The sequence below is a fragment of the Haemaphysalis longicornis genome, unplaced genomic scaffold, assembly GCF_048455015.1.
Source record: "Haemaphysalis longicornis isolate Haplotype H1 unplaced genomic scaffold, Haemaphysalis longicornis Haplotype H1 scaffold_7, whole genome shotgun sequence".
Classification (NCBI taxonomy): Eukaryota; Metazoa; Arthropoda; class Arachnida; order Ixodida; family Ixodidae; genus Haemaphysalis; species Haemaphysalis longicornis.
The window spans coordinates 154,120,045-154,133,443 of NW_027526422.1; the positions used below are offsets into that span (position 1 = coordinate 154,120,045).

General features: G+C 50.6%; 1 protein-coding gene across 1 annotated transcript in view; it reads right to left on the minus strand.

Annotated features, from left to right (window-relative positions):
- The window catches only part of LOC144146614 (serine/threonine-protein kinase haspin-like), a 35,295-nt gene extending 30,491 nt beyond the window's left edge, over positions 1–4,804 (minus strand). The window contains exon 1 of the mRNA XM_077678550.1: positions 4,778–4,804. Within this exon, the coding sequence (XP_077534676.1) occupies positions 4,778–4,804 (27 nt within the window). The remainder of the gene's footprint in view (positions 1–4,777) is intronic.
- Between the last annotated feature and the right edge of the window lie 8,595 nt (positions 4,805–13,399).

The window sequence follows — 13,399 nt, forward strand, 5'->3', positions numbered from 1 at the left end:
GAAACAGCAGCGCTGAACGTGGGTTTTCAAAAAAAGCCATGGACCGTAGATCGTTCCGGACGCGCCTTTTATACGATGTAGCGGGTGGGCTCACGGGGGTGGCGCTGCGGTCGCCGAGGAGTGCGGCCGGGCCTACATCGGCTCCGTAATTAATGCCGGCTAATTGGCTCAACCAGGAAGATATTGCTACCAGTGCTTTCGCGAAGTCCAGAGCTATCTACCGACAGGGGGTTTTTACGAAAGGTGCGTTTCTGGCCGAGTTAGTGAAAGTGCAATTTTCGACGCCGGCATGGCGAAGGTAAGCCTAACGCACTTACGTTTCGCTAAGCCTAACCGTCGGCGTTCTCGCCGAGCACGATGGAGGAAGACACGGCGACGACTTCATCCGAAGACAGGCCATCGAACCGGATGTGCGTGCAAGTCGAAGGGGGAGGAAATGTCATCAAAAGACTTCAATAACTCGGCCGGTTGGCTATACATCGACGGCCGCGACTGGAAGAAGAGGCAGCAGAAGGACCCAGAGAAGCAAGACGCCCAAGGTAAGCCGATCGAGAACACTGATAAAAGCGAGCGTATCGACAAGGCTTAGAGAGGCGGGAGCTCAAGAAAAAAAGCCATTTGGGCGGCCCGCATGCCGAATATGCCAGCGGACGAGATTAAGATTGTACTTCGCGAGAAGAGGAGCCGCATGTGACGCGGCCGCCATCATGGCGGCCGCGGGCGTAGGCAGGCAGGAGCGAGCCGATGACATGGCGTGCCCCAAATACGAGCAAGATATCATGGTGCTCAGCACGCTGAGCAGTGAATGCGCAGAAAAATACGTCTGAATCTGCGATATTGAAGTTCAGGGAAGCAAGTACGAAATTAAAGCATGCGGAATGGGGGCCCACAGCACGGTGAAGGGAGAAATAAAAGGGATTCCAACGGAAGACAGCGACGCGGAAATATTAGAGCAGGATCTAACCAAGCACAGTCCGACGGCAGTGGTAGCGAAGAGCATTGGACTGTCCGTGACAGCCATCGCCGCCTTCGAGAAGCCCCAACCATATGGAGCGATTTTGCAAGCGACTTGGGGAGCGACGTGACTAGCGACGAACTACTTTTCGCTGCGGACCAAGTCGCTCATCGAATCGCTCGGTTCTGGGTCGCCAGAAACAGTCGCTCGCCTCCCGGAAGTGGCCTCAGCGACTAGCCAATAGGAGAGCCCTTACGTAAGCACGCAACCTCCGGTTTTGGAAGAGAACGGGGGGGAAGAATTTGCAAATCCACGCAGACGGCGTTTGCGGTGCAGCGGCAATGAAAGCTTTGCGTGACAAAGCTTGTGTACACGCTGAAGCAGAAGCAAGAAGGCACACACTGCTTCCCGCACACACTGGGTGAGACCCATGTGGGAAAAACGACGTCTAGAAAACGAATTCTTCACGGCGTTCATGTTGGAGCCGAGAGACGAGGCGCAGAAGGAAAAGCGTGCGCTATCGCTAACCCAAACCAGTTTTAGAGATGCAATGAAGTGAAAAAAGCAAGGTAGAAAGGCGTAATACTTTTTAGCCATTCTTTTTATGATAAATGAACAAAAAAAATGTTTGCAAACAACCAGCGTACCAAGCGCGTTACTATGCGCAGTGCGGCAACATTGAAATCGCCATCCTCAGTCGCTCGAGCCGTCGCTGTCATATGGTTGCCTCGGCGAGCGACTTCGGTTCGGCGACTGCGGATCCTAGTCCCGTCGCTCGTCGCGTCGCTGGAAAAATCGCTCCATGTGGTTATCGCTAGAACGAAAAGGTACCAAGATACGTGGGATACGGATCAACGTTATACCAGTTTAGCTTATACAGAAAACAGATTCAGGTGTGTAGGTGCTGTTGTAGGGTGAACCATTGGGGCGACGTGTGCTTGACGCCAACGCGAAAGTGTGCCTGTCGGGCGGAGTAGGCAACACGAAAGACGGACACAAGTGCGCTCCCAAATGTAAACTGTGCGGCGAGGGTCACCCCAGCGGAGACAAGGCATGCAAGGCAAGATTTAAAATTCCCTTTGTAGTGAGAAAAAGAAGACGCAGAAACGCCGGGAGACAGCACACGCCATACCCTGACTCGTTCCTACAGCTGGGCGACGTTTCCTGGGTTGGTTTGGGTTGGTTGGTTGGTTTGGTTTGGTAGCGACTTCACGAACGACACACGTGCGCGGCAGCGAGCACCAGCAACTGCCGAGGGAAGGATTCAGCTGGCCCGGCGCCGCCAGAGGGAATGGGCACAAGAGAAGCAACCAGTGCTGCGAACAGCTGAGAGTGGCCAACGAGACGATCGTAAAGAAGCTCGAAGAAATGGAGAAGGAACTACGAAGCATGTAAGCGCAAGTACAACAACACCAGCAACAACAACAGAGACGCCACCAAGGAGAAGAGCGGCAAAAAAAATCAAAGCGGGCCAGACGAGCGCGCCACAAACGCAACAACAACAGCAGCAAAAAGCAATCAGCCCAGCAAAAGCAGATACAACCGCGACAGCAACAGCAGTAGCAAAAGCAACAACAGCAAGAGGAGCAGCCCAAGATAGACACGGCAATGGAAATCGCGAAAGATGAAGACGAAATGAAGAGACGCCCTCGAAACGAGCGAGTTGGTCGACCAAAAAAATTACGGTGCCCAAATTGAATCAAAGCTGACGACCCATATGGCCGACTTAACGACCACGGTGGTCAACCTAATGACCACGGTCAAACACCTGGCCGCGGCAACGGGACAGCGCTTCGCAAGGCGGGAAGAGATGCTATGCACACAGACACTGTCCCACAGGAACCCGTGCTGCGCCAGCGCGAAGAGCATTGGATTCGAATGGATTGGATTTGGATCAGATTAGATTAAATTGTGTTGCCATTTGGAGTAAGCGTGTGTAGAGAATTGGGTCTGTACAGTGGGGTCCACTGTTAAAGGGAAACGGCGAGCGCGTGTCCGCTATGCTCCGCGAAGCGCCGACACCGAGAAGTGGCGAGATTCGGAGACAGCCGCACATGCGCATTGACCGCTCCAGGCGTGAGAAGCCGCTGTGTCGTCTGCTACGGCGCTCCGCCGCTCCGCCGCTCCGCTTAGCTCGCAGAATCTGAGCGGCCGGGCGAAGCGCCGTAGCAGACGACAGCGCGGCTTCACACGCATGGAGCGGTCAGTGCGCATGTGCCGGCTGTCTCCGATTCTCGCCACTTCTCGGCGCTGGCGCTTCGCGGAGCGCAGCGGCCACGCGCTCGCCGTTTTCCTTTAACAGTGGCCCCCACTGTACATTCTTCGTTCTGCGCATTCCAGAGGAGTGACGTAATAATCGGTGAAGACACAATGGCGTCGGCGCGTGCCCAGCTGTGCGCCTCCATTGCGCAGTAGGCAAGTCTGACACTGTGCCGGAGCCGCTTGATAACCGTTTCACGTGGCTCCTGGAGAGCTGTGCTGAATTGGATTGCAAATCGTTTTAGCAGCAGTATGCATGATAATCAGCTAATCCTAGACAACAAGGAAACCGAAGAATAACCAGCTGAACCTTCGCTCACGCTATGCATATCCTGGCATAGCCGAGCTGAGCCACTTCTAATTTTTTCGTTGCCGTTGTGTGGGTTGACGGTGGCGGGTCGTGTTAAGTTCGGGCTCTACATTTAATTAATGAAAGCCGCCGGTGGCTCATGTATCGGCTTTGCCTCCGCTTGTAGCTGCCATCCTGTATTGCTTTCATGCAGCCGCAGGGACGCGAAGTTGGGGGCCGCCGAGTGCATGCTTTGTGTTCTTCCTGCATGACAAAATACGGAGGGGCTTAGCCCGAGTACCTTTGTTGCGTTGGTATGTCGTTAGCTCGACCGGGAGGTCTCAGTGAACGGCAGATGGGTGCACAGGAGTGAAAATGGTTTCGGCGCGAGGTTTCCTCTCGGACAGCGCGCACGCCGATATTATGGCTTGCCCACATTGGGAAGTGGTTCGGTCGACGTCAAGGTTGACGAGCTGTCGGGAAGCGAAATGATGCCGTCTCTTAGTGTCAAAAAGGCGCACGGCGTAGTCTTTGAGGATTTGCTAAGCCGGCGTAGGTGCTGTTCGATTATGGGTAATTCGCCTCGAGAATGCTCCCCTGGGTTTTGGGCAGCTCTTCCCGCGAGTCAGGCGGCGGGCTGCGGCGTCCCTCAGTCTGGGGAAGGGATTAGCCACGACTCCCTCATTGTGCCGGCGAGCCCGCGCGGACAAATGCGAGGCGGCAAGGCGAGGACACTGTAAGATGTTAGCCGCGCGAGGACCGCTCTAAGCGTTCGGCTTTGGGTTTGTGCATGTGCTGCCCGCTTGACGTAATGGTTCGACCACTCCGCGCGGTCGGTGACTTTAGGTGGCAGATGTATTGTATTTGCTTGTCGGTTGCAATAACGCACGCGGGGAGGGAAACGTACTAGGAGTTGCATGAGAGAGAGAGTGTTGGGTTATGTGACCGCAGGTGGGGACAAGTTTAGGATTGATTGTTTCTTGTGGCCAATCTGTGCTCCATATGAATCATGTTGAAAGGGGTTTTCGCTCTTTCTTGAGCGCCCCCTTTGGAGGCGTGGTTTTGGGGATCAAAACCATAGTGTTGGGTTTTATCCGGGGTCGGTTGGTCGGTCGGTCGAGGGGATCTAGTTCAGTATAGAACTTGGCCGAACAGGATGCTGCGGGCACAGTGTCAAAGTAACCGTAATTCTGTCCTGATGTAAACACTTGGACTAAGGTAAATAATGTAAATAAACCTAATACCCAGCAAGAAAGGCAGTTCTCATCCCTCACCTGCTTCGAGCATCGGACGCCGGTCATCGGAGCGAGTCGAGATCGTCCTCTCGGGTCGAGCATCAAAAGAACTTCATTATTATGTCTTTGTCATTCACCAAGAAAATGGAGAGGCGAAATCCAACTGATCGGTCGTTCTTCACGCTAATCACGTGTGCGGGAAGGTATTTCTTTGCTGTGGGTGATTTTGCTGAAGCGTTCATGCGAGATCCAAGGATGAATGTAGCTAGCGACAAAGAGAAGGCGAAGCGAGAGTAGTCATTATCTTTAGTGACGATGACAACGCGAAGGAAGATGACTGCGGTTCACCGAACAGAGAAGAAGAGATCGTGTCGAACGTTGGTGTTTTAGAGCACATGAACAAATCCCGCACTTTTATTGCTCGGTGCAATGACGTACCCGATGAGGTGTTGTGCGAAGTGTTATATGTAGAGGCATTCCGAATCGGTTGTGCGTGCTGCACGCACGAGGAAAAATACTGATTTCTTTAAATAAAGTAGCTTTTAAGTGAGCGCAGCATTTTTCTTTGAGAGTTTGCCTGTCTGTACTCGCGTCTACTGCCAACGTACGTCTTTTTCGTTCCTATAGGTTTGAGAACTGGCCCGTTACCGCCAGTTTTTATTACAACGATATTTCAAAATAACGAACGATTTCCGGTGGTCCCGTGGGATTAGTTATATCGACATTTGACTGTACATGCTGCAAACCGAGACCTTCAAACACCCGTGGTACGCAACAGGCCTAACGAAAAACTGAACCTAGACTTCACGACGCCGGAGGTAGCTCTAGCAATAGAAGGTCTGAACTCCAGATCGGCAGCGGGTCCCGACGGGATCTCAAACTAGGTCCTAGGAAATCTTGACGACTCATCGATAAAAGCACTGACGAAATTGCAACAAGTGCAGGCAGAGTGGCAAACTACCGATACAGTGGAAAACGGCAAGAACGGTGCTCATTTCGAAACCGCGAAAACCACGGATAATCGAAAACCTGCGACCTATCTCGCTGACATCGTGCATGGGGAAAGTCCTCGAGCACGTGCTTGCGAACACGTGGCAGGACATTCTCGAAGAGGAGGGACTGTACCCGGACTCGGTGATCAGATGCCGAAGAAGCTGAAACCCCCATAACGCCATGCTGCAAATAAAACAAGAAATAATCGAAACCGAAGCCAGATACACTAAAGTGATACTGGGACTGGACCTACAGAGCGCCTTAGACCGAATAAAACACTCGGCCATACTGGCGCAAGTGTCGAGACTCGATATAGGCGAGGGAAGCTACAAGTACACAGAAGACTTCTTGATGGGCTGCAAAATCGACTACGTGCGGCAGAAGTAGAAATACCAGAACAAAACGGGAGCAGCGCGGGAACCCCCCAGGGGTCGGTAATAAGGCCACTACTCTTCAACATCGTAATAACCCGCATTGCCGAAGCGGTGGCGGACGTTAAGGGCGTCCGACACACGGTCTACGCGGACGACATTACCCTATGGACGGCCGGTGGTGCGCACGCGGGCATCGAAAGAAGAACGCAGGAAGTGATCACGGCCATCGAGAAGAGCCTGGAAGAGGCGGGCTTATAGTGCTCACCGGCGAAGTCAGCGCTCCTGACGTACTCCCAACGCCAGCCAGGCGGACAAGCGCCGCCCCCGAGGGAACGCGACCACCTAGAACTAATCACAAATACGGGCCAACAAATCCCCCAAGGGCATGATATCAGGTTGCTAGCTATGCTCATCAACTCCAAAGGCAACAACGAGAACCTCATGAGAAAGCTGGCAACCAAGACGGCAAACGCGATGCGACTGCTACAGCGAGTGTCAACCAAGCAGACGGGCATGCCCGGGGATGGGCTGTCCAGACTGGTACAGTCTTTCGCGATGAGCCACGTCGCTTACACGGCCGCGCACCACAAGTGGATGCAGACCGAAGAGGCCAAGATCGACACCAAGATGCCAAGTGTTCAAGAGAGCGCGGGGCCTCAGCGAGTCAACGAGCACGAGAAGGCTGCTGCAACTGGGCACCCACAACAGGGCAAAGGAGCTCATCAAGACACACCTGGAGGCGCAGCGAGAGTGGCTATCGTCAACCAAGACAGGCAGAACCTTCCTCGAGACACTCGGCCAAAGGAATCGAACCACGGGAAGACAACTGCAAGAACTCGACGCAAAAACACGTGAAATCATACGAGTGAACCCCGTAGCGAAGAACGTACACCGAGGATACAACAGAGAAAGCTGGAGGGCGAGAGCCAAATACATCGTCGAGCAACACAGCGACGACCAGAGAACGAGAAACGTCGACGCGGTGGACTACGGCCAAGACAGATACGTCGCGGTCCCGATCAGTGGAAGAACTGGAAGAACAGCCACGGCAGCTTCCGCAAGGTGCGAGAACGCAACGGAAGCCGAGGATGTCGCCACAGCCCTGGCAACGACCGTAGCCGACTGCGACACGATACTGATCGACTGCCTAGAAGCCATCCGGAACCTTGCGAGCGGACGCGCAAGCAGCAAAGCAATTTAGATAATCGGGAAGTCGGGTGTCGGGTACCCGAGAAGAGCGCAGGATGGAAGCCAGGCGGATCCCGGCCCACGCGGGCGAATGCTCGTCGCACGCACCGAGCCACAACAAGATGGACCACAGGAAGGCGCGTGCTCTAACAGAACGCGCCACCAGAGTGGAAAGCCACCCCGACCGGGAATGGTAGACAGAGACCAAAGACAGGTCTCGAGGCTACGCTGAAGCACTATAAAAGGCGCGACTATCTGTTTTCATTCGCGTCGCGTCCTTTGTTTCTGTTTTTATTAACGGTAACCTTGGATATGCAAAGCAAAAGCTTGGCTTAGTCTGGTGAAGATTTGATTTTGCTTGTTTAACCTTTAATGTAGGTGCATTGCCGACCACGGCTCAAAGCCGTTCGGTTTCGTGCAACGCTCACAGGAGAAAGCCCGGCCTCGCTTTCATTCGCGGCGAACGCGGCGTTCGTCTTTCACGGCGAACGCTAGCAAGATGACTCATGTAGCTCGAGACAACCCAGCGGCGCAAGCGTGGAATTATGCGGGTTTGGTCGGCTTCCCATCAGCTGAGCGGCGCTCCCGTCGCGGCCGCCGCCGCTACGTGAGCAGAACGACTGACTCAAAACGACGCCTAATGCACAGCGCCGACAGCAGGCCCGGCGAATCACGCGATGCGCTTCGAGGGGTGTGTCGCCGGTCAAGAGTTTAACTTGTGCCTCCTCCGCGAAATCGCTGGATGAAAGTGGAAAGCTTGGCTTTAAAATCCTGTACTGAAACAAGGGTTACTGTCTTCGCCATCCCACATCTCTGGGGGTAGTGAGCACCAGCACAAGGTAACGGCCTATCCTTTCATACAAAACATTTGCATCAGTAGTTTGGTGACAGCACTCGCGTTGGTTGGAACCACCGTCTCCTATCTGCTGCTGTGGTAACAGATGGGATTGCTCTTCGATATGCTGTAAGCAACCTACTGTCGTTAAGAAGAACTGCGAGTTGGGCTTGTTGGTATAGGTTCATAATGGGAAACAGCGCAAAAACAAAACTTGGATAAAAAATATCACTGCTTTTGCTGTAGCTTTCCGCTTGTGCTGCTGCTTTTCTTTTTCAGTTCGACAGGCATGTCCCCCTCTTCCATCTATACCGCCCTCTGGGCCCTGAGAGTAACAGAATAAATAAATAAATAAATAAATAAATAAATAAATAAATAAATAAATAAATAAATAAATAAATAAATAAATAAATAAATAAATAAATAAATAAATAAATAAATAAATAAATAAATAAATAAATAAATAAATAAATAAATAAATAAATAAATAAATAAATAAATAAATAAATAAAAATAAATAACAAAATACGTGAATAAATAAATAACCCTGAATCACGTTTACACAAGACGATTTGGATCCGCTACACTGGAAAGAAATTGCACCTTAAGCGTCTCGAAGCATCGTTACAGCCGCCCCTGATTGCGTTCTCTTTAGACTTGGTGCAGATGCGCATGCAGCGTTCCATTAGCAACGATATGAAAGTAGCAATTCAATTACGCAGAGGTTGCTGCTTGAATGGCTGGATCCCGGAACTTCCTCTCCGGATTGCTTGTCCTGCAAATCACATTGAAGATCGTCTCAGAAGGGCAACTGCGGCCCTACAAGGACTGGTGTAAAAAATTGGCCGCGTATCTGCCCACTTCGTTGGAAATGTCGACAAAAGACGATAGTTTATCAAGTAAACGTCTCCCTTCTCTTTCCCACTGACTTCTCATGCTGTTCCTCTCCCCTCTCGCTCTTCCCAAGACAAGAAGCTAGCGGTTTTTTTCAAGTGAATTTAAATTTAACGCGTTCCACTGCTCCGCGCCGAATGCCTCGAATGCTGCCGTGCGGCGTAGACGCGCGTGAATCTTGGCATCCTACTTAGTCCACGTGCGTTCCAAGCGGCGTGTGAAACTATCTAGTGGTACATGTCGTTACTGCTGCCGTTGGAATTTTTTAAACTGCCGCTAGGAAAACCGCGGGCAACCGCTTTTGCATTTTTCTGGACTTATCTTCCAATAAATCAACCATCCGCGTGTTTTAATAAACAAAATACTGCTAATATCACTTATGTATTGGTGTCGTGGGCCAGATTAGCGTAATGTTTTTGCTCAATAGAGGGTCTCTTCGATTTACCAGTCCTGGACGGTCCGCGGGCAGTCCGAGAATTACATTCAGATCGGAAGTCCCATAGGAATACATTGAAAAATCGAGCACCATATCGCGTCTCGGGCAGTCCGCGGACGGCCGGGACTGATAATTGAGGAGGCCCAGTGTTGACAAGTATGAACGTTGCCACTGGACTTAGCCATTTAGATTTGGCTGTGGGTATATAAACCTATTGTTCAGCATGTGTTTCATATTGGCCGGGTGGCTAGCTAAGCCGAGGGACAGACATAATTTTCGCGTTCAAGTAACCTAATAAAGGCTATCGCCTTTAAAACGCATCCAGGCGCACCAGTAAAGACGTGTGTTTGAATTAGCTAAGGTGCCTTCGTGTTAAAGCCGCAAACATGGATACCACTTGGAGACGTTCTGTCCCTTTCAGTGTATGTGATCGTTTCCCTCGGGTTTTATTTTTGCCCGGGTGTCATGCTGTTAACAGCCTTGCTCAGGCTTTAGCAAACGGCATGACGACATTCCTCGCACACCCTTCACACACCGCACCAACCGTGGTTTGCGTTTTAACAGTTTCATTAATCCCACCGTCTTTCGATTTAGCTGCGTAATTGAATACCTGTCACTCCTTTTGTTGTATACCAGTACCAGCACGCCGCCGCCATCACTACTTTCAATTGTTTTTAGCCGCCTACACAGCCCTGCACCCGCTTCACACTCCATTTCACAACTCGTACATGCCGAGTGACGGGCGGGTGGATGGCAAACCACGCTTCGGCTGAACGTCCCCCTAACAACATTAGGTCGGCAGGTGTGCAAACGCAGCGCTACGTCAGCCAACGCCCCCCCCCCCCTTCCCCCTGCTTGGCAGACGTCACCCACACAGCACGAGCTATGTCGTTCTCTGTTCGGTCACTGTATATTTCTCCGCAGATAGATGCCGAATTTTTTCCAAAGTCCATTTTTCTGCTCACGCAATGCCGAAAAGGAAGTGGACCCTACCCTATATCTCTATATGTTAACGAGGAACAGCACATCCATGAAATCCAGAGCCACATAAGAGTTAACGTGACTTAATGCCCTGAACATAAACGTGAACGGGATGTAAGTGCCAGATCTGCATCTTCTCTCGATCTGCCCTCTCTATCCCTGTATGCGTACTTCAGAGCTGTCGTCTCATCAGGCGAATGCTCGACATCTCAACACGCCGAATGCTCTGTTTTTGTAGTAAAAGAAAATAAGCGCACTGACCGACAGCGACGACTTCCTCCACCGGGCGATTGAGGAAACCTTCCGTGATGTCTTCTTGATGTCAGGTGAAAGGCTCTCTGCCGACGACTGCTGTAAAGGGACATTCTAGATCAGCACTTCCGAAGTTACACATACTGACGCAAACAAAAATACCCTCGGGCACTTGTTTCCGCGTGCGTGCTTTGAAGGCAAAATTATTAGGGCGTCCCCTGGATATACTAATCGAAGACTTCCTTCACTTCTACATCGTGTTTGCACCTCTTTCTAAGCGTTTGTTTCTCCTCTTTTTGGCGCGAATTACCACGACTGACAGACTGGAAGCCTCCTACGCCCCAGTTTCCTCAAATCAGCGTTCTCCGTGGCTGGCGTGTGCCTATTCTACTCGCGTGCCGTCACGTAAACATGTCACACAATACGACTTCGGCGAAGCCGGAAGCATGCTGCAACGAATGCGGCTTCTACCCTGGGGTTTCGAGTTAAATTCTTGTACCAACTGATATGTTTGTTTATTTGCTATTTACGGCGGCTGTCATTTGTCTGTACCAGACAACAACAACAACAGCAACAACAACAACAACAACAACAACAACAACAACAAAAGTAGCGCTAAGAACAAACAGGAACAAAGGACGACGACAATGACAAACATGGGCCTTATTTTTTTCAAACACAGCAGAAACAACGCAATGGAGGCGCCAAGGAAGGGAAGGGCAATATACCAAATATACCAACCAGCCGGAATTTCTACCTTATTGAAATAGCTTTTTTTAATTTTCGCACATTGGGGCATTTTCGGTTTTCGCCTTAAAATGAAGCGACATGTGATGTGTTCAATGCTTGATTATAGCATGTGATTGAGTAGTATTTTTCCCAATATATCCAAAGCAAGCAAGAGAGCGAGTCAGGTCAGTAGGCATAGCCAGAGAAAGCGAGCATGGAGAGGGTGATCGCGTTCTGTATGCACCTGAATGCTACTGGGAAAGCTGATGATTATCCCTGAAGAGCGTCTCGCGTGGGACTGATGTGGGAATACTGCCCTTTTTCCTTTCGTGGTGATTAGAGATGGCTAATTGCCAATGCGTATGGAGTGGTAAGGAGTTTTAATTTTGCGGTCCCGCCATGCTTCATTGGGGTAATGGGTACAGGGTACGTAGATGTTACAGTCAGAAGAACCATACATTGATCTACAAAAGCCGAATTTAGAGTAACGATGTTATTTCATTCATTGACAGCTGGGCGAATCACCTAAAACATACATTGTAATTTGATCTGCCATAACATTATTTTTGACGAGCCACTGCAGTAGAAAAAGTTGAGTTGCAATGTCGCGGTGCGTTCAAAACGCGTATTTTCCTGATATTCCCACGAACCTTCCTTAATTTGCACCCAGTGACATGACGTGCACCCAGCAAACGTGTGCGTGTGCAAAATTTGCTGGTTAGCGAAAACGAACTGATCTGTCGACTCTTAGTCACGCGACATCGTCTTGCTATATGCGTGTTCAGGGACTACTAATTGCAATATGGTATCACGAGCGTTGGAATGAGATTTTCCGTCTCACTGGCTTTCCGGCAACTAATCACTGACGAGCCTGAAGGCGCCTTAATTTGCAATGACTGCCGCCGAAAAACAGACGCAGTCCAAGCCTGAAGTAAAGGATCGCTCTTCGATTATTTTTGGACAAAGCCGTATTGGGACGAAGAAACCAAAATTTAAAAGTCTTGGGCCACAACAAAGCCTGTACTATGAGTCCAGCCGTAACGGTGAGCTGCGTAATAATGCCGGCCCCTTAAGCTTTTTAACGTACGCGGAAATATTGACCGTGCGGACATTTCCCACGTCTCCGTCGAATAAAAGCAACTGTCGCGGGCGCAAGTTGAACCTGTCACCCCGTGCTGGAAAGCAACAGCACAGCAAACCACAACACAGCACAACACACTGCTGCACAACACAACACAACGCAACACAGCTAAACACAACGCAGCATTATATGCCTCGACCATGGACTCGCAAGAGCAGATGACCCCTGTATTACCGATCGAAAGCTAGCCTTGGTAGACCTATAGGAAAACTGGGCTACAGACAGCGTCTGGGGTATAAATTTGTGTGTGAGCTTCTGTTGCCCTGGGGAAGAGAAATAGTGTTCCACTCGCGAGGCCATTCTTTGGTTACCGCTCCAAATTTAGTGACGAGGTTTGCCTTATGTATCTCATAACAGCAGCGATGGGTTAAGGCCCCTGAGTGAGGGATTACCAGGGTAAACGCTCCAGTTCCGGTTCCATGTTGTAGATAAAAAAGCCCGCGTAACAATTCACCCAAACACTGGCCAGCGGAATACCAGGAATTTGTAATAATTAAAAATTCACATCTAGTCCCAAAGGTTCCAGCGTCCGCATGCCGAAAGAGAAAGGGCGGTCATACCACGTCCCCCGTTTGTAATACTCATTCTATGCGGTTTTTAATCTTAAAGCCACAGGGTCGGGTGTCAAGGCTAACGCGCCTTGCGCACTCGCGACCATTTTTCTTGCATCGCAAGCTGCATCTGCATTATATTACTCTCTGAAGAGCGTTACTAGTCGCCGTAAGTGCCTCCGGTCGCGTCCAGTTTGTCACACTTTTCTTTTGGGTTACTGTTTTTGCTCGGCGTCCATGCATTTAGTTTGTTTAGGTGCGCAGAACAAAGCTTTTTTTTTTTTTTC